Below are 26,818 nucleotides of genomic sequence, written 5' to 3'. Positions count from 1 at the left end.
CAATCAAACACACAGGAATACAGTTTCCAGTTTCTGGCTATCACTTACAAGCAGCTAAGAGAATGTGTTGCTAAGAGAATGTGAAAGCAGAACAAAAAGAGGACTTTTGGCCAAATCCCAAGAGGACAGAGGGGGGTGGTGGTGGGGGAGTACCAGTATGCAGTAAAGAGACAAATTCCATGGCTGAGGGAGGGAGTCTGGATCATTTTGACAAAATACTAAATCCAAAAATTCTGGAATCGTTTCGTACTTGGAAAATACCTAACACACACTCTATTGATCCTTGTTTTATGACACCTCTCAAACAACGGGATTTTTCTGCATCCCTTCTAGTACTTTTTGTGCAGAGTCTGTTCTCTTTGTCTGAAGATTTATTACAAAAAAATTACAGTGCTGGTAACCACAGACATTGCTCCAAACTGGAAGGAAACCTGTACACACCTGCAGTGAATTTTGTTTTGACAATGTGCCAGACTGAAGAATGCTGTAGAAGTCTTGATACCATGGATATCTGCACTCTAACTTACGGTTCAACCTCTCCCAACAGAAGTCAAACTAACAAATTATGAGAAAAGATTTCATAAATTTATCTTTATTATCTTTGCTGACTTCCCTTCCTGCATACAACTGTATATTGAACCACAACAGACAAATGATAGCTTAATTTTCTCCATTCTTCTCATAAAAACAACATGTCTTTGGTCCATTGGTGGTTATTTTAACGAAGAAGTTTTTGGTAATATCCTCATTAGTACTATGGCAGTGCCCTACTGAGAAAGGAAGGTATTAGGAGATTGGCTGACCCACCATAAAAACAGATGCAAGAATACAAAATACAATAAATACAAAAGACCAATTTTACAAATTAGAAAGGACATTTCAGGACTGGAGCAAATCTTATTTAGAAGAAACAGCCAGCACGAGAACAGCTATATTGTAGGCTTTTCCATACTGGACTGCTATAGCCCTGACCTAAAGAGCCAACTGTTTAGGATAAAAAGAATAAAATTAGTGTCTCCCTTTACTTTGCTATGATTAAATTCAAAGAGATATTTTAAGAATATATTACTACTTTGATGAAATTTGTACTGGAAAGACAGAACATTTATTTGGATTACTTTAGTTTCCTTTGTTAATAAAATGCTACTGAAATTTGTATTCAGTATTCTGAGTTACATATTGTAAGAACATTGTTCTTCCTTTTTCCACCAGAAGAAAACAAATGAACGGACATTACTCAGTAGCAAACTATCCCCATAGTATTTTGTACTACTTGCTGTATAAGAAAATAACTAAAAAAGTTGCAAGATACCTCCTGCAGCCTTTCATTCTCGGCCATGTATTTTTTGGCTGCTTCAGTAGCATCATTTACTTGTGTTTCCAGAGCTGCATGAGATGCCATCCCTTTTGCCAACTGAGTAAGAAGGGTAACAGTACGTCTCAATACACTGGTGAAGAAACACAGTGAACAGCACAGTAATTCACAGCACAAATTAGAAAAACCCAAACAACCAAAACCACCAAAACAACCCCTTTTCTCTCTCTCTGCACTAGATGTGAAAACAAAACCACAAGAGGACTGTTTAAGCACCTGAAGGGAAACATCCAGGCTCACTGATGACAAATAATAGTAAAATAAGAGACTGAAAAGATTTTAATCCATCAGAAGTCTGATTTTTACCTGATGCAGAACCTTCCTCCTCCCAAAAACCCACAGCCATTAAAGGGTCAGAGACCTGCTTGCTTAAAGGCTGAAATACTCTTACACGACCTAGTGTTTTAACTAGGATGGATCTCTGAATACAAGACCCAAGCAACATATTACGGTAATGAGTACAATGCAAAAAAAAAACCCAACACAACTTTATAAAAGGCCTTACAAGAATAAAATTAGCAATGTGAGCATATTAATCTTCAAAGTACTCTGTCAATACTGTATAAATCAGAACATGCATGAATGTCAGCACTCATATGGCACCTCAAATCTAAGCTTTGCAAATACCTCTCGATTTGATCTAGCAATTGCCTCTTTGCATCACTACTTTCATTATTCATCTTGGAGTCTTTCAAAGCAGTACGTTGCTGAATCAAGGAAAGGCCAAAGCAACACTGAATTAATTCCTGTAATATAACTATGCAGCTGCTCTTCAAAAGAAATCTGAAAATCCAAGTAATTGGCTTTTTCATAACTGAAGGCGTATTAATAGACCTTTTGGCTTTCAAGGTAAGCCCTCCTCCCTGCTTTTTAATTGAAAGCTCATTTTCTTATTTTTTTGGTTTTAATAAAAAAAGTTAAGGTCCCCATGTCACTACTTTTCCAAGGGTTAGCATGTTTTACTATTGCTTATTAATTTATAGATGCAGCAGTCAGGAGTCAGTAAAACACTATTACTAAAACAGAATCACAGAATCATACAGGTTGAAAGGGCCTTCCAGAGGTCGTCCTGTCCAAGCTCCTGCCCAAAGCAGAAACAGGTAGAGCGGATTGCTCAGAGGCTTGTCCAGTTGAGCTCCCACCGTCTCCAATGATGGAGATTCCACTGTCTTTCAGGGTCTTTGTTCCAGTGTTTGACCGCTCTTGATAGTAGAAAAAGTACTTTATCACAAGTCAGAATTTCCCAGGTTCCTGGCCTGTTGACTCTTGTCATTCCCGTGTGGATCCACTGAGAAGAGCTGGCTCCATCTTCTCTACATCCTACCACTAGATAGCTGTAGAAAGCAATAGGATCTCCCCTTCAATGTCTCTTTTTCTGGCTGAAGCCAAGCTCCCTCATCCTCTCCTCATAGGTCATGTGTTTCAGCCCCCAACCTTCTCGGTACCCCCGCTGCAGTACTCCGGTATTTTGGGGAGTCAAAACTGGACATGGTCCTGCAGCTGCAGTACCAAATGTGCCAGATAGAGGGGAACGACCACTTCTCTTGACCGGCTGGCTACACCCTTGCTATTACAGCTCAATACATGATTGGCTGTCTACCAGGATCCCCAGGTCCTTTTCTGCAAAACTGCTTTCTACCCAGCCAGCCAGTCCCCAGCCTGGATGCTGTACGTGGTTATCCTGTAAGACAACAGACTTTGCATTTGCCTTTGTTGAGCTTCGTGAGATTTCTGGCAGCACATTTCTCCAACCTGTCTAGTTCTCTTGAACAGCAGCCCTGCCCTCTGAGATGTCAACCACTCTAATTTGGTACTGTCTGCAAACTTGCCGAGAGCACATTCAATTCCATCATCCAGGTTGTTAATAAGGACATTAAACAGTATTGAGCCCAGTACCAATCCCTGAGGGGCACCAGCTGGAATCTGCATTACTATCATCCTTTGAGCCCAAAGGCCCAGAGAATTTTCCACCCACATTTTTCTCCACTTCTCCAGCCCATATCCCCCCACAGTTAGGCTATCAGGATACCACAAGAGACTATATCAAAGGCCTTGCTAAAGGCACACAACATCCACTGCTCTGCCCTTTATCCACACAGCCAGTCATCTCATTGCAGAAGGCAACATGGATGATCAAGCATGATCTCCCCTCAGTAAATCCGTGCTGGCTGTTCCAAGTCATTGTATCCTTCATGTCCCTGGAAATGGCTTTGAGTAAGATTTGCTCCATAACCTTTCCAGGGAGGTGAGGCTGCTTAGTCTCTAGTTCCCTACATCCTGCTTTTTGTCCTCTTGAAGGCAGGTGCAATGTTTGCCTTTTTGCAGTCACTACGATCCTCCCCCGATCACCATGATCTTTCAAAGATGACAGAGCTCAGCCTTGCAATGACATTGGCCAACTCCCTCTGCATGCAAGAATCATAGAATCATTAAGGTTGGAAAAGACCTCTAAGATCATCGAGTCCAACCGTCGACCCAACACCACCAGGCCCACTAAACCATGTCCCTAAGCGCCTCATCTACACGTCTTTTAAATACCTCCAGGGAGGGGGACTCAACCACTTCCCTGGGAAGCCTGTGCCAATGTTTAACCACTCTTTCAGTAAAGAAATTTTTCCTCATGTCCAATCTAAACCTCCCCTGGCACAACTTGAGGCCATTTCCTCTCGTCCTATCGCTTGTTACTTGGGAGAAGAGACCAACACCCACCTCGCTACAACCTCCTTTCAGGGAGTTGTAGAGAGCGATGAGGTCTCCCCTCAGTCTCCTTTTCTCCAGGCTAAACAACCCCAGTTCCCTCAGCCGCTCCTCATAAGACTTGTTCTCCAGACCCTTCACCAGCCTCGTTGCCCTTCTCTGGACACGCTCCAGCACCTCAATGTCCTTCTTGTAGTGAGGGGCCCAAAACTGAACACAGGATTCGAGGTGCGGCCTCACCAGTGCCGAGTACAGGGGCACGATCACTTCCCTACTCCTGCTGGCCACACTATTTCTGATACAGGCCAGGATGCCATTGGCTGCCTTGGCCACCTGGGCACACTGCCAGCTCATGTTCAGCCGGCTGTCGACCAGCACCCCCAGGTCCTTTTCTGCCAGGCAGCTTTCCAGCCACTCTTCCCCAAGCCTGTAGCGCTGCATGGGGTTGTTGTGGCCCAAGTGCAGGACCCGGCACTTGGCCTTGTTGAGCCTCATACAGTTGGCCTCGGCCCATCGATCCAGCCTGTCCAGGTCCCTCTGCAGAGCCTTCCTACCCTCGAGCAGATCAACACTCCCGCCCAACTTGGTGTCGTCTGCAAACTTACTGAGGGTGCACTCAATCCCCTCGTCCAGATCATTGGTAAAGATATTAAACAAGACCGGCCCCAAAACTGAGCCCTGGGGAACACCGCTCGTGACCAGCCGCCAACTGGATTTAACTCCATTCACCACAACTCTCTGGGCCCAGCCGTCCAGCCAGTTTTTTACCCAGCGCAGAGTACACCTGTCTAAGCCATGAGCTGCCAGCTTCTCGAGGAGAATGCTGTGGGAGACAGTGTCAAAGGCCTTACTGAAGTCCAGGTAGACCACAATCACAGCCTTTCCCTCGTCCACTAGGCGGGTCACCTGGTCATAGAAGGAGATCAGGTTGGTCAAGCAGGACCTGCCTCTCATGAACCCGTGCTGGCTGGGCCTGATCCCCTGGTTGTCCCGCTCATGCCTTGTGAGCGCCCTCAAGATGAACCGCTCCAGAATCTTCCCCGGCACCGAGGTCAGGCTGACAGGCCTGTAGTTCCCCAGATCCTCCTTCCGGCCCTTCTTGTAGATGGGCGTCACATTGGCAAGCCTCCAGTCGTCCGGGACCTCCCCCGTTAACCAGGACTGCTGATAAATGATGGAGAGTGGCTTGGCGAGCACCTCCGCCAGCTCCCTCAGCACTCTCGGGTGGATTCCATCTGGCCCCATAGACTTCTGAGCATCCAGGTGGCATAGCAGGTCATTAACTGCTTCCTCTTGGATTATGGGGGGTTCATCCTGCTCGCCATCCCTGTCTTCCAGCTCAGGGGGCTGAATACCCTGTGGATAACTGGTCTGCCTGTTAAAGACTGAGGCAAAGAAGGCATTAAGTACCTCAGCCTTTTCCTCATCCTCAGTGACAATGTTCCCCCCTGCATCCAATAAAGGATGGAGATTCTCCTTGGCTCTCTTTTTGTCATTTTTTGTTGCCTCTAACGACAGCAGCCAGATTGCGTTCTAGCTGGGCTTTTGCCTTTCTCATTTCCTCTCTGCATGACCTAACGAGATCCCTGTACTCTTCTTGAATCGCCTGCCCCTTCTTCCACAAGTGGTAAACTCTCCTTTTTTTCCTGAGTCCCAGCAAGAGCTCCCCGTTCAGCCAGGCCGGTCGTCTTCCCCGCCTGTTCTTCTTACAACACATGGGGATGGCCTGCTCCTGCGCCTTTAAGACTTCCTTCTTGAAGATCATCCAGCCTTCCTGGACCCCTTTGCCCTTCAGGACTGTCTCCCAAGGGACTCTCTCAACCAGCGTCCTGAACAGGCCAAAGTCCGCCCTCCGGAAGTCCATGGTTGCGGTTTTGCTGGCCCCCCTCCTTACTCCATCAAGAATGGAGAATTCTATCATTTCATGGTCGCTAAGCCCAAGATGGCCTCCGACCACCACATCTCCCACCAGTCCTTCTCTGTTTGTAAACAGCAGGTCGAGTGATGCACCTCCCCTGGTAGGCTCCCTTACCAGCTGTGTCAGGAAGTTGTCTTCCACACACTCCAGGAACCTCCTAGACTGCTTCCTCTCTGCCGTGTTGTATTTCCAGCAGATGTCCGGGAAGTTGAAGTCCCCCACGAGAACAAGGGCTAGTGATACATCACATCCTAGGATGTCACGGACTTGCACATGCCCACTCTGCTTAAGTACTCCCTAGCTGCATCTTCTGCTACTGTGGGTAATGTTACATTCCCGCCGACTCTCCTAGAAGGCCCAGAGAATTGGGAGGCCAAACAGCAGACCTTACCAGTAAGAAACAATGTAATGTAAGGTTGGTAATGAGACACTCAAGGTCTCACTCTTTTCCATATCCTTTGTCATTTGGTCCCCTGACCCACTGAGCAGTGGGCCCATGTTTTCTTTAGCTTTCATTTTGTTTTCAGCCCTTCTCATCCCTCTGTGGTTCAGCACAGGGTAACAGGGCGCCAGACAAGCCTTGGCAGCCTCTCCACATCTCCCAAGACACCAAGTCAGATTAGCAGATGGGTGCCTCTGTCCCGCCTAGGGGACAGTCTTTGGTAACTATGACCATCCTCTTTTCCGTGCAGAAAGTTGGTAGATGAAGGCTCAGCTGGCCCCAGTACCTCCACTGACAGGAGGTTATTTTCCTCACCTGTACCCAGTGTTCTGCAATTGATGAATCATAGATGGAGAAGAGCTTTTGTTGTGTTGCTGGAAGTGACAAGCTTCCAGCCTCCTCCATCTTGGCAATCTCCATCTACCATTCTTCTGGAATTCTCCTATTGGCTGATGTGCTAAAATGAATCAAAACTGACCCAAAGAATGAACCAGGGACATCAAAGTACCCATTCACACCTACATGTGGTCTTAACTTGGTTGAGTGATGGTAGTAGCAATGTAGGATAAGGCAACCCAAGGAACACTTTTTCCCCTTCTCTGACAGACATTATGCCTGTTTAATGGATAAGCAGAATAGCTCTACTAAGAAGTGTCCTTTGATCTAGCCACTACTGCAGGAGCATTTATTTCTTCTAAATCTTGGTGAAAGGCCAGTAGCCCAAAAAAAGGCCTCAAGCAAACCTCTTCCAAGAGCAGAACTTTTATCCACAATAAAATCTATTAGGGCCACCTGACAAGTTTTCTTCCTTGAAAGCCAAGTGGGAATAGGATCCTGTGGGACCAGCTTCCAACTCTAGTGTAGGACACAATCCAGCTATTCCTCTCTTGGAGCAGAGATCACAAACATATTCGTGCATATTTACTTAACCTTTCTGAAGGAAGACAAAGAGCATGATGCATACCTATCACTGTTGTGCAAGGCTACGGCCACCTTTGTTTTTTCCAAAGTTTTCCTGCTCAAGTTTTGTACAAATTTTTCGTTGACACTTCTTTATGTACAATGCTCCTCAATGATCAGCTAAAATGGCCATACATCACTCCAAGGGGAAGAAGTTTGTCAGAATTCTGATTCCAGGCATCTCCTTGTTCTGTGTTCCTCTTGTGTATCTAGGCAATGTCAAGCAGCTCACTGAAGGAATTCAAAAGAGGGCCAGCATTCTTTTCCCAGCGTCACCATAAAAATGTACAAATAGGAAATCGACTGACCAACATGTCTGTTTCCATTCATTCACATTATCTGTGTCCAATTAGTTCATGTGCTCCTTGCCTAGCTAAGATCTGCAGGTTGTTATGGCTACTGTGAAGATTCATAGGTAGTCTTGACTGCTACTGCTGGGCAGTACAGAACTGTCCTTTCCATTACCCTGTTTTATTAGCTGCATTTAAACATCCTGAAAGGCATACCGCACTTAAGATCATAATATCACAGTAGTTGCCACTATTGATCTGAAATAGTATCTGAAACTCTCCTTATCCTACAGTTCCTAACTTTGAGCTCTAGATGAAGTGGTTCAAGTCAGACTCAAGCTTTGCTTCTTAACACAGCAGGATGCAGTAATACCTTCTTGCAACATATTATTTTAACAGTACTTTAGTTTTTGAGTTTTTTTTTATTTCAGTTTTCAGTGTTCAAAACAAGCAAAACATAGGACATAAGTTTAAGGAAGGAAATGAGTATTCCCTGAAGAAACTTCTCCTGCAAAATACATGTTTCCTCAAACACTCAAAATGTTTCTTTTTATGTGTTGCTCACATATCCTTCCAATCTTCAAACATTTGTAAGATATTACTGATCTTACTTGCCTCATAGCCAGTCTGCTCACAATTCTTTAATCTCTTGAAATCGGACTTCTGATCTTTTTTATAGTTGCATTACTTTGTGTGATAGTTCCTGTAAGAAACATGCTATGTCAAAATTAGAAAAATGTTATACTTACAGCCAAAGAAATAAGGAAAAACCTGAGAGATAGAGGTTTCTTTGCGATCGGAAGAGTTTCATCTGAATATGATCAAATGCATTGGCATTGACATTTGCAGCCTTCTCATTCACATGAACGGCTGAGTACTTCTTAACTTCTCTAACAGCATCTGCAAACAAAAACAGTTTGTTCTTATTCACATCTCTGGGTATGCACGTATGATAAGCCAGACATAGTACTAGAAATACGTATTTGGACTTTCTGTTCAGCAAACAGGCACAGGAGAAATAGTGACATCACTTATGTTATCCATACATTTTAAAGATAGGTCTTGATAAATCACTGAAGCGATGTAACATATTTTCAGAGATATGCCAAATCATTGCCCAAAACATGCCTGAACAGTCATTTCAAACACTTGCACCCAGCCACCAGGGATCAGGCCAAAGCAACACATTCTACAAATGCTACCAGAGTCCCTACAGACAGCGTCAAAATGTCACTGCTGACAACCGAATTAAAATCCAGCCAGTGGACAAACAGTGAGAAAAGAGAAAGAGAAGGCAAAAAGAAGAGAGGCCTTCTGAAGTATTTGCCTCATATGGAATTTGTTAAGATAAGCATGTATTTTAGTAATGAAGCATCTACTTCATACTTGAATCAGAGAGGGAAAAAATTATTTCTATAACATCCATCAAAACAGGAATACTGTAGTAACAGTGTTGAACATAAACAAAACAGAGGGGGTAAGCTACACCTCAGCTTTCTTTCATCTGCCTTTCATCCATCTTTCAGCTTCCTTTCATCCATCATATACTCCTGATAGTTCTGCAGAAGGACCAATACACTGCCAACACTTTTCAAAGGACAAAATAATTAATTAGGACTTATGCCTACATAAAAACAAAAGCTAAGCCCAGTTAAGAGTTCGTATTACAATCTGTAAACTTAAGGTCATCATACATACCTAAGGCCATAGAGCACCTAAAATCTCCTCCTCGCACATCAACAAAAATACACATTTCATGACACATCATCAGTTCTTGCAGAATATTTCGGCCGTGTGTTATTAAATTGCTGCTGCATTTCTCTAAGCAGACAAAATCAACTCCTCAGAAAAGCACGTGAGAGTAAATATCACTTATGACTGTCTCTTATGTTCTTAAGTTATTTAGAGAGGGGAAAAAAAGAAAAGATTTGAAGTGAAATGTCAAACAATGCAACAAAGACTAAGACCAAACAAAAGTCCATATCCCTGTGCCATGGGAAGATTCTAGTCCTGCAGTAACCTATCATCTTATGCTATGGGGCAAGCATCTCACCACTGCTTTACTTTAGCCCAAATCTGTCTTTCCACAAAATCAATAATCATCACCGACTCAAAAGCAAATTTTGATCAAAGTTTTCAATTGGTTTTTAAGGAGAGTAAATTAAATCCATCAGTTCTCAATCTTAAGCCATTTACTGAAGGATCTACTTCTAAAGATAATACAAAAGATCATCTGAAATGAAAAAAAGTTTATGTGCATTTCCAGTACTTTTTTTAATATTAGGAATATAGTATTGCGGTCTAGTCTGACTTTGTTATATATGTAGTGCATCTGTATGTTTCTCTCAGCAGACAATAAAACCACGTATTTTTTCTTTGTATTTTAAGTAGCTTGGAATTAAATAGCATTTTCATTGTAAGGTGCTTGAAACACTTCTATCCATGGAGGAGAACAACTACTATCACTGAAACACAGGAAAACAATTTCCATCAATGAAATACAGGAGATACTTACCACACAAAACAGTCAAGACAGACATTAAATGAAATCAGTCAGGCATATGGTCGTCATTCAAGGTCCAGTTTCACTAAAGCTTTACTCCTACTTGATAGACCTTAGGATCTACTCATAACAAATGCAGCCAACAGCTGTTTTGTATCTGTGCTGAGCAAAAGTACTTGAATAGCCTACTGCTTTGACATATTTTTCTGGTCTTCTATTTCAACAGCAACCAAGAGAAAGAGTGCCATCTACTGCATATTGAGCAGCTCAGCCAAATTCTGGTATCAAACATTTCAAGTTCATTTACTTGTGTGAGAAAGTGAAACCAAGTAGCAGCCTAGACCAAGCTCCATTTTCCCTCCTCATTCACTACTACATTACTATTGCATTTGGATTCCCAACACAAATGCAGTATAAGCGCTCTCCTCTTCCAGTCTACTGTGGAACTTTTAAACAAATTAGCTGATTTACATTAGGCTTGAATCCTTTCAATTAATCTAGTGCCGTGAACTCCATATACCGGGGTTTTTTTCCCCATTTGTTAAGAAATTATTTAACACTTACCAAGAAACAAGACGATCAGTAAAACTATTATTGTAAGGAACATCTTGTTCCAAAAAACTGCCATTTTGCTCCATAGAGGAATCATAAAAATCTTCTGCCATCTGTAAAATAGCATTGTGTTATTAAAAAAATAATTAAACACTAAAAGAAGAGCATCATAACCCCACAGAAGAGAGCCTTGTTATTGATACGAGACATATGTAAGGTCTCTAAACAGCTGCTTTAACTGCAGTATAATTTAGGTATACGTAACTTTTCCAACAATACAACTTGTTTGTCTTTTTTTTGTTTCTTGTCAATACAGGCAGACAGTTGGTTCAACTTGAAAACTTCTCGCACAATAGCAGGTACTCTCCAGATACGTTTATTTTAGCTTTTACTTTGGCTAGCATTACTTTGTGTTGGGTCCTGTCTACAATAAACTCAGGGATGGGGTAAAGACTGTAAACCCCATTCCATCATTTTTATTTCTACCCAGTTACACTCCTTGTTGCCAAATAAAAAAAAAAAACCTCCACAAATTAAGATTGTCTCTACCATCCTTCTTCAGAAGGCTTATCTTTTACATTGATGAATCTGCATAATTATAAAGTACAAGGATTGTTATTACATTCTAACTTGCAAATGACAACAAAAGGACAAGTCTCATGTTTATATTTTGTCAAGTGTTAAAACCTCTTTCAAGAGCATAAATTTCTTGGCTAAGGAGCAACTTCAGAGGCCCAATGGTGGTGAAGACCATTATTTTTTGTTTGTTTAAACAATCAATTGCCTATTCAATATTACCACATGGAGGGCTCTGCAAGAATTCACACTTGCAGCACAAATGAACATCTAATGTGCTCAAATGAACTGAAACCCACAAGAGACAACAACAGAGCAGCTACAGAGCTCCTAACCTTTGCTGCAGGTTAGAATCAGTGCTACTGCACTAATGAAGTAATACCTAGGTATGCCATTAGGGATGTAACACAGGCATGCTAGTCACCGTCTGATTATATCAGGTAAAATTTCCAACTTTTGTTAAGAGTCTCTACATTCTCCAGACTGTTAAAATTTGTCCTTTAACAAAGCAGTTTCCAACCTACTATGAACCTAATCTAAATTAGACTGTAGCATCATCTCCAATGGTTCCTTCTGGTTCTGCACCAGCAAGAATTAAAATATTTTAGCACTGTATGTGCAAAAAACTCATTTAAGTCTTTTACTATAATCTGAATTCTTTATAGCAGACAGCCATAGTCTGTATCAACCGAAAAGCTTACTTTAATTAAACCAAGCTACAACTCAAACGAAGCCAACTTGCTAACTCTTTAAACATGCAATTCTCCAAGTTTCATACTGATCTCCTCTTAAGAAGTGATTCTTTTGAGGCATGACCTTAGACCAACTATACTGCCAAGTTATATTCAGGCTACAAATAATATCTCTTTACTGCAAAGTCTTCCTATGTTATATTTTCACACTTATTTTTCCTCAACAAGTATCAACATTCACATTTGTCGTGGTTTAACCTCAGTCGGCAACTAAGTACCACACAGCAGTTCGCTCACACACACCCCGCCCCCGTGGGATGGGGGAGAGAATTGGAAGAGTAGAAGTGAGAAAAACTCGTGGGTTGAGATAAAAACAGTTTAATAATTGAAATAAAATAATAATAATAATAACAATAATACTACACAAAACAAGTGATGCACAATGCAATTGCTCACCACCCGCCGACCGATGCCCAGCCAGTCCCCGAGCAGCGGCCCCCCCGGCCAGCTTTCCCCCAGTTTATGTACTGAGCGTGATGTCACATGGTATGGAACATCCCTGTGGCCAGTTTGGGTCAGCTGTCCTGGCTGTGCCCCCTCCCAGCTTCTTGTGCACCTCCAGCCTTCTCAGTCGGTAGAGCATGGGAAGCTGAAAAGTCCTTGACCAGTGCAAGCATTACCTAGCAACAACTAAAATATCGGTGCGTTATCAACTTTGTTCTCATCCTAAATCCAAAACACAGCACTGTACCAGCTACTAGGAAGGAAATTAACTCTATCCCTGCTGAAACCAGGACAACATTTATTAATGCTGCATTTCCTTTTGGTGACAGAAGTCACATAAATATAATCCTTCCAAATTATAATAGTGGCCACCTCTACAGATGTACCACACTTGACAGTACAGTTCTTTTTGCGTACTTATATTTTTATATTGTCAATTTATTTATTTCCCAGGAACTTAAAAGCTTGTTAGCAAATTTGAAAAGGAATTCATTATCCAAAAACCATGCAGGCACAAAAGAGGCAAACAATCTAAGAGTGACAAGCGAGTAAATCAAAACTTTAAAGAACAGCAGTTTCATGTCTGTCGTTAATCGTGCATGCTTTACCGCTTTGACAGAACCAGCTCCCAGGCCACCAAGATGCGCAAGGCAGAACTGCTGCCCTCCAGTATTGTCACAGCAGCTAAATCTAATCTTTAACCCCACAAGATTCCTGTGACAGTTTTGTTAACAAGATAATTGAACATGTCACATAAGGATAAAGCTATTTCACTCTTTCAAAAACCACTGTTCAAATGAATAGCTGAATGCTACAAACCAAGGGCAAAAATCTATCCTGTGTTTAATGTTTGAACAAATTTTGGTAACACTGCAGGTTATGAATTTGCTTTTCAGCCACAAAGACTGGATTCAAGCCCTATTTATGTCATAAGTGAAACCTATTTCAGTACTCCCAATGTAATGTGCATGTGTCATCAGCCTGAAGAAATTCTTGCAGCTAGTTTCCTCACATAAGCCATTAATAATCTGATGATTACAACTCCCATAATACTTCTCCCTTCTTACATACAGTTGCACTTTTGATTGGAAAACAACAGAAAATACAAGAACTCAATAATCTATGTTGAAATGCTGAACTCCTCACAAGCCAGCTTGTAAAAATCAGAGGTTGAATTAGATTTTAGAACAGTTTCAACTTCTGAAGTTGAGGAAACATGACTAATCATTGATATCGGCTGTGGATGATCCAACTGTTTTGAAGACTCTTCCACAGGTTTATGTAGTTAAATTCAGACTCTCCACGGTTTTGTTTTAGGTTTTGTTCCTTAACATATTACCATAAAAGCTGCATTCTTCATTCTAAATATATCTGAAGATGCAGAAAACAAACATGTAACAGTTTTTACACCACACTGAGACAGTGGCAATTTTTTTTAAAAGCTTTAAGGTTTTATCCTACTTGGTTTTTTTCAGGTTTTGTGGTTTTTTTTTTTTTTTTTAGAATTACTGATATTCTGGAAAGAAATCATAACTCTGTTTCTCTTGCTTCTTGTAGAGAAGCTAGCTTTCTTTGTAAGAAATAAAAATAACATTACCAAATTTGAAGAGCTACTTACAGGAAACAATCTTAAGATAAGGTTGTAAGCCAGGCCTTTGCATACAATAAGAGTAATTAACACATTTTGTTTCTTTCCCTTACTAAGGACATTTATTTTACAAGAATGAATTATTTTTCTTAATGTTTGTGTTGTGTTCCAGAAGTGTTATTATTTTCCTAATCTACATATAAGTTTATAGAGGCCTTTATTTCAGTAGTCCTGAACCTTTTGCATCAAGCTGAAGTCTGCATTTTTTAAAACAAATGATCACAAATTTCTTACAGCCCTTACACACGCTGTATGCGGTTAGCTTTGAATATCAGATGTCTCTTACCTGTTCAGCACCCACAATGCCTAGTGCACACCAAAACGCTGTAAAGCTGCTCCTCCCAAACTTGACAAACAACTCCCGAAAAGGCTGCACCATCCTCTCCTTTCTTACTGAGCTCATAGCAAGGGAAGCCAGATGCCCTCCCGTACGCTGGCTACTCCAAAAGCCCCCGGGAGAAGACTGGGAGACGACGTCCCACTTGCTGAAGCAAAGCAATGGGGCTCATCCTGGGAACCCCAACTGCTGCTCGGATGAATCAGCAGTGTGTGTAAAGCAAACATAAGGTTCCTTAAAAGAGGCTTATGATTCTTGAAACTCCTGATGCTCAAGTCCCGAACAGCATTCCTTCAGCTTAGTTCACTGTTAGTTTAAGATGCAGCAAAACTCAGTGTTTATAAAAACAAAAATGTAAAATAAACCCGAATTCGGTGACAAGACAGAGCTGGGGTTGTCCAGCACACTGAAGTCCTACCTCAGCGGAGAAATAAACGGCAGGCAGAGCACGAGAATTACTCCTATTTCACCGTACAGAAAGGTGGCAACTGCCGTCCACTGGAAAGTCATCGTCCCGGCAGGTCTGCGGAGGAAGGAGCGGCTCAGGCGGGCCCGTGACACCCCAGCCGCCGGCACCATTGCCACGGCGGCTCCGGCAGCCCCCGCCGGGCCTAGGCCTAGGCTGCTTCGCGTTGGGCCACGGAGTTTCAAAGGAAAATATTTCTAAGTAACTTAACCGCAACTCCGGGGGTGGGGGGGGTGCGTCTGTGTGTCCCCCCCACTGCACTGACTTCCCATTCCGAACAAGGCCCTGGGGCAGAGCCCGTTCGCTGGTGGAGGGAGGTGGGGACTGGGACCTGCCCTGCACCACCGCCCCCGCGCCCGGCTCGGCGGGCAGGGCAGGGCCCACCGGCGGCAGCCCCCCGTGAGGAGACCGCGGCCCCGCCTGTGCCGCAGGCCGACGGCTCCCTGCCGCCGCCCCGCGCCGGCTCCTGCTCCTAAGCGCTGCCCGCCGCTCCCGCTCCCCCCTGCACACCCGGAGAGGCCTGGGCCGCCCCAGGCCTGTCCCGTCCCGTCCCCCCTCACGGCCGCTCGGCCTTACACAACCTCCTCGGCGCCGGCGCCCGGTTGAGCCTGATGGCGGCGAGCCGTTCTCGAAGGGGCGGGGAGCGGGTCCTCGTCCGGCCGAGCGGGACGGGGCTGGGAGCGAGAGAGCCGGTCTTTCCCGCCGGCGCTGCGGAGCGGCGGCGCTGGCGGACGAGGCGTGCAGGCGCGGGGAGGCCTCCGCCCTGCTCGGAGGATGTAGGCCGGGACAGGGGCTGAGTGACACGACGGCCCCGGGGGCAGGGCGGGGAGCCGCGGCCCGGGGGCGGTGCGGAGGTGGCCGCCGTCCCAGCAGGGGAAAGGTGCGGGCAGGCCCGAGGGAAGGGTCCCCTCTGGTCCTACCCTGGTGGAGCTGGAGGCTCTCCGCCGTCCTCCTCCCTTCCCAGAGGCCATCCTTGGCTACCGCCCCGGCTTCCCGGGCTCTGGCAGAGGGCCCGGGGGGAGACGTGCAGTAACGACTGCTGAGGGGTTTGCGTAGGGCAGCTGGAAAGCCGAGTCTGACGGTAGGCGTGAATTTACTAAGGGACCACAGCTCTCTCGGAAAATGCAAGGATCAACACGTTGAGAAAGGTTAAAATTAGTATCTTTTTCACATTCAGGCAATGGTTGTAAGCATTTTGCTGCAGAATCTTGCTGTGATCATCCCACCAGTCCATGATTCAAGCTTATTTGATCAGGGACTTCAACTCTGCTCTCTAGCACGCTCATTAGTTTCTGAAGTTCAGTTGAAATACTGTGTCCGTCCATCCATGCCCCCCATGTGTTACACTACCTTAATGTATTAAGATCCTGTAAATCTGTTTTCTCAAGGAAAATAGGCCCAGTATTCATAAAGACACCACAAATAACAACCAAACAACAGCCTCAGTGTCAAACAGGTCTGTTTGGACCTCATGAATGAAACAATATTCCTTCAGAAAATCCTGTTCTATCCTACTGTCCTGTGCAGTGCGTTTTATCAGCATAGCGAGGCTCCAAGCACATTGTTTCCATACCTTGGTACCCATTTTCCCATTTCTTGACCATCTCCTTTGCCACCCTTGTAACTTCCCCTCTTTGCCCTTGCATAAACCTCCCCTAATCACTTTTCCGTTCCTAGTTTTGCTGTATCTGTACCCACACCCAGTATTTCTGATACTGTTACTTGGGCAGTCTTGGCCTTACGTGGTGTTACTGAGGTACTGATATGGTTATCGGGCACTCTTGGCCCGAAAGGACCCTCAAAACTACTCTCCAGTTATCTGTGTAGTTCAGTTGTTTTTCACGTAACTCCCCCTTAACCACCAGTGAAATCCAGCCATCCCTCCCAGCGCTATCTGCAGCTTTTGCCAGCTTCTCACACTGTTGTATGTCACGTTCAGCAATTTCACTTGTCATATCCAGGAGTTTTCCGCACCCTGTTCAGTTAGCTCAGGCCATGGCCCACTCAGCAGCTTATTGACTTGCCTGCAGCCCTAACAGATCCTGAGGTGCTGCTGGTGGAAGAGGTTACCTTGTCTAGCTGGGCATCACCAGCCCTCTTGACACAGCCACCTGCTTTTGAGAATTCTGTCCCAACTAATTTCCATCAAAATGAGTCAGATTAAATGCTGTGAATAGCAGTTCTTTGTTACTCTAATCCATTCAAACTGAAATGGGTAGGAAGTTCTTGCATAAGCGGTTTTGAGCAGAGTTGTTTGCAGCTGCTCACGATCTGAAATTGTTTACACTTAAAAATTTCCCAGGTCTGTGGCGTGGGGATGGAGCCAGTGTGTTAACATTTTCCTAGCTGCTGCCAAGCAATGTCTGGATGAAAGGTTACATCCCAAATAATTGTTTATGCATAACAAATATTGGAGAGCGATACAACCAGCCATTTCAATCCAATCGCCACAGTAGAAACAGCCTGGGTTTTAAGAAGTATTTCTAACATGTTTTCATAAACATATTTAATCAGAAGCATAGACAAAACATAACCTCTTAGGGTGTCCTGGTTATTACATTTTACCTATTTGCCTACAGCCATTATACTTTATTTAAGCTGTTAAAATGTTATTAAAGACTTTCTCTCCTTTAACTCCAGAGCAGTTTCCATTTCTGAGCTGCTTACTCACCTCTTACTAGCACTGTAAGCTGCCCTCCCAATAGCCTAGCCTCATACTTACAGGACTATATTTGCACATCCCTGCTGCCAGACTCCGAGCCTGCTTTTTCACTTCAGGGGCTTCGTAAGATCTCAGAAAGGTATTCTAACTGAAGTTGTAGAAGTCTGGGTTGTTGATCTAAGGCTGCCTATCTTACAGTGAACCACAGTGTGATAAATATGATGCCATACAATATATCTAATGGCTGGCTGCTTTAGGAAAAAAACTTGTGAACCTTAAAACATTACCGTTAAAGAAATACCTTCTCCTCCCACCAGTAAGGTGACAAAGCATTCAGAAGTAGAAATATGAAATGCCGGTGTATTAGCAGCTGGTTAGAGGACAGAAATCTAATTCTCTGCTGAAAGAAAGGCAAAGAGAAAGTTCAAACTTGTTCCATTCTAGTTTGGCTTGTACGACAGCTGTCTCATCATCACACACTGCATTTGCCCAGCCATCAACCCAAGACAGAGAAGAGACCTAAGAAACAACAGTAGAGAATAGAGAAAATGGGATTGTATAGGCTGCGTGAGGGAGCTGGGGTTACTGCAGCAGGGTAAAAGTTGCAAGAAAGTATAGGTATTATGAGAATATGGCATTGTTGGGCAGGGTGGCTTAAAATAAAGAGCTGGATCAGTTACAGGAGGCAAAGGACCTAAAATAGGAAACAAAGCTGCATATGTTATGTTACTTGCAGAGTAACTCTTAAAAATTTGAACATTAGAAAATAGAAAGACTGAGTACCTGGTGATGTTACAAGTAACATATACAGGGAAGGAATATATCTAGTGGCTTTAAACTGGAGATGAGTAAATTTTCCCATATTCAAATTACTTACATTGAGAAATATGACCATATTCTAAAACAACACTGGGAGTTAAATAACTAACTCCCATCTTTAGCAATTTATGTCTATTTGAACAGTACGGCTGTTCAGAGTTTGGCTTTAAGACTCCAGTTTTGCAGTTTATTCTATGTCAACACAGTGGAGTGTGTTCAGATGCATACAAAATTCACAAGGGAAGAAGGTGTACAATTCATTTCACCCTCAAAAAGGGATGATAAACTTCCATTGACTTTTATGATGCATAATTGGCCAGATCAAGCACTCCTTAATTAGTAGCGATATTAACAGCAACCTAGGTCTTGTACTTCAGGCAGAAATCTCTATGATTGATCTCACACAGGCACAACAACTGCTGCCTTCAAAATCATCAACTATTCAGTTCCTAAATAGGTCAAGGTATTTCAAGTCCTCTAAAATTCAATTTCCCCATTATTACACACACACACACAAAAAAAGCCTTGCATTTATGTTATTTGATTATAATAAATAACTTTTTCTTCTCTGCTCCTTGTGGCTAATGGGACAGTTCACAGCAAATAATAGTTGCTTGCCAAATCATAAAAATCTTAAGAAAATGCTAACATGAGGCTTGGTTAACACTTTCAAGAATCCCTTTCTTCTACAATTCAGTTGTATAGTTTTACTTTTTAATTTTGATGCAGAAGGCTGGAGGCATTTTCAGAACTGAGGAGAGTATTGCACTATAGTTGCATGAACTTGAGACTGAAAATTCAGCAGTACAATGTCATGCAGTTGGGAAATAAGAACTTTTGCTGTAAAACTGGGAGCTCATAAATTACATGATGAATATTAGTTGAGGAAAAATGAGGCATTAGAAACAGAAGTATTAACTGCAGAAGACATTGCTGGTGTTTTACCTGGAATGCTATACATAATTGTGCTCATCCAATGTCAAGAAAACATTACAATCCAGAAGAGTAAAAAAAAATAGTTGTCTAAAGGAATGGAGAACCTATAGCACCAAAAAAGGTTGTAGAGATTGTCTCAATTAGCCTAGGATAGCAAAGTGTGTCTGTAGTTTTCCATTTGTTAACACATCAGGAAGGTGACCATATCAGAAGAGTTACGTAACTTTGCTGTCTCAAACAGTGAACTAGACTTGATCGCATTAAAAAAAATTGTGAGAATTCAGGTATCTAAACAATTAAAAGATTTGGGGAGTAGCATCAAAAGCAACCTCCCCTCCCCCAGGTTGTCACAGCTTATAGTGTAATAAAAAAAAAAAATGTATACAAAACCAAGTAATTTATTTAGAAAATTTAGAACTATTCACTTGTATATTCACAGAAGTATCAGAGTCAGAAAACTAAGCAATTTCTGGTATGAATTTCTGTGTAAACATATAAAGAAAACAAATTATTTGATTACAAATAATTGTACTGCACAGATTTGTGAAATCTCCCTTGCAGAACAAATGCAGCTGGTGTGTAATGTTATTATCTTGTTCCAATTTTCACTATTTCCCTCCTATACAAAGATTCAAAGCCAAGTGGCTGTCATGCTTTGATAAACAACATGCCAGCAGGCAGAAAGGACTGCAAGAGCCCCACTGAGGGAATCTGTCAGCTTTTCTTTGACCTATAAAGTTCTGTTTTGGTAGATGACAGGGATTTAATCTTTTATATAATTATTATACAGTAGATAAACAAAACTGAATTTAGTTAGATTGAACTTTCAAGTCTTGTATTTTAGATTCAGCTAAGTTTGTACTTAGTTTAAACTATCTCTTCACTTTACTCTTTCCTTCTTTCCGTTATCGTTTATCTATTCCAGGTTTCTTTCACTATATGAAGTGTGGAATTTTTCTGAGTTGTAAGTAAGTTTAGAAAGTTTTAGTCTGCAAAAGGAACATCTAATTTAATTGATGATACTATGCTGGGATTCAAGGCCTCACAGTCTTTAAGCCTGAAAAATCTACTCAAATTTAAAAGTACAGCTTATGACAGTTAAAGCAAAAACTTCTATAATTGCTCCCCTTATATTCTTTTGGTCTGGAATTCTTGGTATTATTTATGAGTAGTCCTTCTGATTTTAGGAGGTTTCATGTAAGAAAGGCCCTAATTTTGCAAACATATTGCTGTAAGCAATTGTCTGGTGAAAAAATAAATTACTGGAGTCTTACAATAATCAACCCTCTGTGTAGTAATGCATTGTAAATAGAATTCCACATTTGTGGAATCTGGAATATTTTCTGGAGTGAAAAATGCTGACATAAAAATACTAAAAATATAAAGTATCACCCTGATCATAATGTTACGCTATGTTGAAAATACTTACGCAATATATGAATGTGACTAAACGGTAGGAACCCAATTAAAACTTCAACAATGTATCGACAATTGCAAGATACAAGTTTACGTACAACTAAAATACTTTCAGTTATCACACACCATAATGGTCATTCAGATAATCTAGTACGGCTGAGGTACTTGATAAAACATTAAAAACTTTTTTTTCTTGTTTTGAAGTTATCCGTTCCATCATGTACATTAAGTGGTGGTGAAAACACGTAAAAGGAGTTCCATGCTCAAGAGCAATGTCAACCCAGTCCTGGATGCACCTCAGAGGTGTCTCTTCATATCCTGCAAACATAGCCGGATTTGCTAAGAGTCCTCGAGCCACCATTATACCTTCAAATCAGAAATTAAAGCAGTAAGTTACATTATCTAGTTTAAATTTTACATTAAATCTTCCTATAGATTTTGTATAGCACCCCTTAGGACAACCACCCAAAGCCTACAGACAAGTAATGGGAGAACAAGGACGAGCATTATAGCTACACCAGAGAAATCTATTTAACAACCCAAACCTCAGAGTACCTACAACACCTGTCAACACATTCAACTGGATGATGTATCCTTCCAGAAATTTTGAAACGAAACACAGGACACAGAAGCCTTTCTTCCCTGCTTTTTAAACTGCAATTCAACAGTATTTTATTTGTTACACACATACAAGCCTGTCTTTTTAACATAAAATTATGATGGAAACACATAAGAGTAGCAATATGCTAAATTTAGTCATTTTTAGTGCAACTCAGCTGATTTGCTGACCTAGAATCTTTCTTCCAGTAGGAGCTCAATGTCTCAATTATATAAATCTCAGGGCTCTTGGTCTGCAGTAAATCTTTCTGAACAAGCCAGTGTATTTGCAACTATAATCTCAAATTGTCAGATAAACCCATACAAGTTCTATTTTAATTTTTCTGCAATTAAGGAATTCTGTTTTCCTGCACTGTCAACATATAATCTATCACACTTAGTCTCTTCTTAAAAAATAGGATGATCAAATATGACAAATTTATTTTGCCTGATGCAAAACAAGCAACAGAAAAAGCCTGATGCTTTACATTTTTGCTATTGAAGAAGGTCAGCTGGGCTATGAGAACATTCTTTTCTGTTATGTACTTCCTTACTGCTTTGTATTTGGGGGGGAAGTCACTGTAGCAGCATGGCAGTTTGGTTCAAGTAGTTTTTGTTGTTGCTATTAAACATCAATAGTGTCAAAAGAAACCTGCCACATGAACTTTTCCTTATGACACTAGCTACTGTTCTCTGTCCTGTTATTCTCTAGCTTTGAGATCCAAAGTATGTAGATACAGATCAGCTCTTCAAAACATATACTGAATTTCCATATTGTCTTGAAACCATAGACAGTTGCAGGAATCTATTGTGACTATCTAACTGCAGGGCAATCCTGTACCCCAAAATTTTACCATTGAAGTGTAAGACAAGGTAAATACATACTGATCTAGGAGTGCAATGCTTCACTGTGTCCTTGAAGCTAACCATCGTAACTGTTAAGTATCTGGCTTAACAATATTTCCTTTTCCTGCCATATTCTTACTGTAAGAAATCTGCTCCTGTGTGCAGGAAGTAGAGATTTCCAAGTGGAAGTTTACAGTTCTTTAAAAGATGATCAGCTCCATAAAGGAGACAGAATGAATGTCTGAAGGTGCCCCTGAACTCCACTACTGAGTGATGAGATAGCATAATTAAGCAACGAGCTTTTGTAATTTGTCTCAGAAATCATTATTTGTGGCTTTGAATAACAGTGCTCTAGTGCTCTGATGATTACAAGTGATTCTGTTTATGAGTTTATAAGGCATCTAAAACATCCTCTTTCATTTGTCTCCTCAGAGAGTGAAAAGCACTCAAATCATGTCCTACTTACAGCCAAAATAAATACTTTGAAATCTGTTTCATAAGTTTACTTAGAAAATAGAGTATGCTTAATCTTACCATCTGCTCCTGTCAAGTGATGAACATTTTCAGCATCTTCTAAAGTTTTAATGTCTCCATTAGCCACAATAGGTATAGACATGCTTTGTTTAATTATTTTAATTGCATCATAATGTACAGGCTGATGTCTTTCTTCTACACTTCTCCCGTGTACTGTAATCCATGAAACTCCAGTTGCTTCAGCTTTTTGACACAGGTCAACTGTTCTTTTTAAGTCCTCATGGATCCTAAAATTCCAAGGAATGAAAACATTAGATAGTAAGTTACCTGAACTGTATAAAAAGCCCCCCTCCATAAGGAGGAGTTACCATGGATTTGTATAAATAACAGTATAAATAAATAAAAGACTACTGTTGGAAGATAAAGAGGGGTTTTTTTAAATAAAGACATATGAGTTTAATGTATTGAAACTACTATTTAATTTAGCATTTCCCAATTATATCACATTTCTGAAATATACATGGTAAATTTTATAGAGATTGAGCAAGGGTGCCCAAAAGATTCTAAAATAAACATCACTATTTTGTATATTTTCTGGAAAAAATTCCAATTTATAATAGTTCCCCTTTCCTGAAACTTAACTGACAAATATGCAAAAGCCACATGGGATGTGTGGATAAATAGCAGATGAAGTGGTACAAAGCAATGCAAAGCAACAGTTTACAGAAGTTTAGAAAGTGATGAAGGGAAGCAGGATGTGTTCCTTACAGCAGCTGTGGGGACCAGTTCCCAGTTTTGTTCCCCTTCCCTTTATAGCCAACAGCAACTGTGGCTCTGGCCTCCAACAGCTCACAAAGTAAATGCTTGTGATGATACAGACTATGCATTGCTTTTCTTTCGTGGAACCCTAGATTTTTTAACTTGTACTTTCATGTCATTTGGATTGCAAGAAAACTCCCAGCATCCAGTATGTTATCTGGGTAAGTAGTCAAAGGCTGTGCTGGTTCTACTATCTAAGTTTGGGATTACTTGCCCCAGATATTCTTTCACCATCTGGGGTCAAAAATCTCAGTAGTCTTCACATGTAAGGAAATTATTATAATGTGTAATATTACATTAACAGAATTACATATATCATAGTGTAACTATTACACTAACATGTTTCTTTAAAAAAAAAATTCCATGTACCACAAACAGCACTTAAGTTAGACCTACCTTATTTTAATAGATACTGAAAACCTAGGGTTGTCAATCTGATTCCGTACATGTCTCACCATATCTCGAACTAGTTCTGGTTTATTTATTAAGCAAGCACCATAACCTTCTGCCATCGCCCATCTTCAAAAGAAAAAGAACACTCGTATTCTACATTTGAGAAAATGCAGATCAATTTCAGTCAAATACATCTTTCTTTCCTTATGACCTTTAGAATGTGTGGTTGAGTAAACAGAGTACTGGCTGTAGACTGACGATTCGTTTGCAGTTTGACACCAGCTTTTAGATCCTGGTTCAGCCTCCATTGTGCTGTTAGAACTTTGGACAAGTCACTAACCTCTTCCAGTTCAATTTTCTGTCCACAAAATGGACTCACAAGGATTAACATTTAATCAACAATGATTTAGATCATACATAAAATAAACAGTTTGATGTTTTCACTTCCATTGGGTCATGGATTTCTTCTAAACAGAAAATGACTTTGGATTGCAAAGGAAGATTTTTGAAGTGCAAGTAAGGATATGATTTCAGTAATATTCTGTTTTCCCTCAACTGCAAAACACTTTATTTTGTTTGGCAGGAAATAACCTTTGCTTCCACTTAGCAGCAGCAGTTTTTTTCTTAAATAATTTTTCTTATCAAAGCAGATTAAGTGCACAAAGTTTTGTTATTTTGAAACCAGCACGCACAAGAAACAAAGGATTCAAATGTAAGCGTATATTTTTGGCCTAAAAGGAACTTACAGTTTGGCATACTTAACCGTAGTTAGCTTAGAAAAAAAAATACACTTCCATTCCAAAGTCTCAGATCTCTCCACAAAAGAGTTTCCTCAAATACTATAATTTTAAGTCAAAACAACCTAATTATAATAGACAAATTAAGTATTTGCACCATAATATTATCTTTTGCTTTCCTACATTTATTTTTGAGGTCTTCACTTAGAAAGACTGCCTGACTAGCATGTAATAAATGGTTCTCAACTGAACCAGTTAGCAAGAATCTTCATTTGTGCATTACTACTCTGTTTCACTGTCAAGACAAAATCTTTAAAGTGAGTAGATCACTAATTCACTGTACTTATAAACCTAATAAAAGATGGAAAAATTCTTTTCAGCACTTCCTGAATAATATAATCTGTATAATTATATTTTAGAGACTATCCTTCACTTGCAGAAGTCTGAGACATCAGGGACTTGCCTTGTTATGTTGGGAATTGCCACATCATTTCTCAAAACACTCTCCAAATTATTTGCAGCAAGCTCTTTTTGGTAATGCATACTTAACAGCTGTTGAGAAGGGACGGACACTTCACTTCTGAGCCAACACTCAATATCTCAGAAATGAAAAAAGGCAAGTTGGCAAATACACCTGGTTTTCCCAGTCTCACCATGGTGACAGGCATCTCAGAACATTCAGAACAGTGTCTTGCCCCATAGACATTTCTGACATGTTGAAAAGCTGTTTCTCTCTCGAAGTCTATTTTCAAGTTAAGACAGAAATTACTATGAAAATGAAGACCAGCATTCTTTATTCTCAAATTATTTCATCATTATTTCACCAGCTTTTTCAAAACTTTACCTCTGAGGACAGCCACAGTTTAGGTCTATTCCATCTGCAAAAGGACAGACGATACGGGCAGCATCACACAAAACCTGTGCTTCTTTAGCAGCAAACTGAACAATCAGTGGATGATCACCTACTCCAATGAAAAGATATTTAGAGATTTAAAAAACCCCAGAAAGCAAAAAGAAGAAATTCTAAATTTTGAGTGGTTTTCACATACTGAAAAGCTGTCTGGCCATGGTCCCAGGCAACCGGCTCTAGGTGACCCTGCTTGAGCAGGGGGGCTGGGTAACATGACCTACAGAGGTCCTTCTAAACTCAACTATTTTGCAATTCTATGAGCCCTAGATCACACAAATAAAGGTAGCTGACCAGTGGTTACTAAATGAGTATGTCTATCAAGAGAGGTGGGAATTCAGACATACATATGTGTCCTAGATGGTTGCTGGCTCAACATATGTTTTCTGACCGAAATTGGTCAGATGCTTATCTTTCACAAAGATGATATATGAAACCAAGTATCCTCTATTTTTCAGCAGCCTTCATGCTTCGCCTCCTAGCCTGCCCCTTCTCATCTGCATGCTGCCCCTTTGCTGTGCTCACACGGCTGTCTGTCTTGCCAGGTGGGAAACTTGCTTATGGAACCAATCCTTCAGAAAGGAGCTAAACAACCCACAAGCTTTGCCCTTCCTTATCCCAGCCCATCTTTTTCCTCTTCTGTGCCAACATGGCTGTTTTTTATCCACAATGCAATATGCAGAGTTGGAATGAGAACATGCGGGCAGAGGCAGCTTTGTCTCAAGTGGGAAACCAAAGTGTCAGTGCTCCTCAACTTGGGTCTGCTGAACTACTTGTGATTTGCTAAGCCCCTGCAGAAAGCCAGGTGGTCATTTGGAACATGCTCTCCTCTTTTACAGCTACTGCATTACATTAAAGGCATCTAAAAATATCTCAAACAGCCTTAGCACTCACTTTCCATATAAACAATTGCTGCAGTTAAGAGGAAGGGGGATATCTGAGCATTGATGGAAAGAGATGATCCAACAAATGCACAAAGCAAGTGCTCTTCTGGTACTGAAAAGACCACAAGTGCTTCTGAAGATTTTTCTATTTTAGTGGAAAATAAGTAGTTCTTGAAGTAGTGGAGCTTAAGTCAGAGAGGGCAGCAGTACCCTCTCAATCAATTTGAAACACTTCTAGAAATTACCTAAAAATCCAGCAAGCAAAAAAAATCCCTTGCCTATTTTCAAAACAGCGTCCATTTAAGACAGTGCCCTAGCTGAAGAGATTTATATTACTCCAGCTAATACTTTGGAATAATCCCATGCTC

The 26,818-nt window shown here is 41.3% G+C and overlaps 1 protein-coding gene across 5 annotated transcripts in view; it reads right to left on the bottom strand.

The window, feature by feature from the left end:
• Positions 1–26,818, bottom strand: part of DUS4L (dihydrouridine synthase 4 like) — a 42,172-nt gene that overhangs the window by 11,859 nt on the left and 3,495 nt on the right. For 2 of the 5 annotated variants that reach the window (XM_076328695.1, XM_076328702.1), the window contains exons 4-7: positions 25,504–25,621; positions 23,926–24,048; positions 22,771–22,997; positions 18,702–21,159 (exon numbers count right to left, since the gene is read on the bottom strand). In XM_076328695.1, the coding sequence (XP_076184810.1) occupies positions 20,912–21,159; positions 22,771–22,997; positions 23,926–24,048; positions 25,504–25,621 (716 nt within the window). In that variant the 3' untranslated portion in view covers positions 18,702–20,911. Of the gene's footprint in view, positions 1–1,312; positions 1,449–8,431; positions 8,583–10,749; positions 10,851–14,912; positions 15,018–15,536; positions 15,730–18,701; positions 21,160–22,757; positions 22,998–23,925; positions 24,049–25,503; positions 25,622–26,818 lie in introns of those variants that run through there. The other 3 variants (XM_076328728.1, XM_076328710.1, XM_076328719.1) reach the window with 3 other exon arrangements.

Source organism: Aptenodytes patagonicus, chromosome 1, assembly GCF_965638725.1.
Source record: "Aptenodytes patagonicus chromosome 1, bAptPat1.pri.cur, whole genome shotgun sequence".
NCBI classification, from domain to species: Eukaryota; Metazoa; Chordata; class Aves; order Sphenisciformes; family Spheniscidae; genus Aptenodytes; species Aptenodytes patagonicus.
This window is presented reverse-complemented; position numbering and strand designations above follow the sequence as displayed.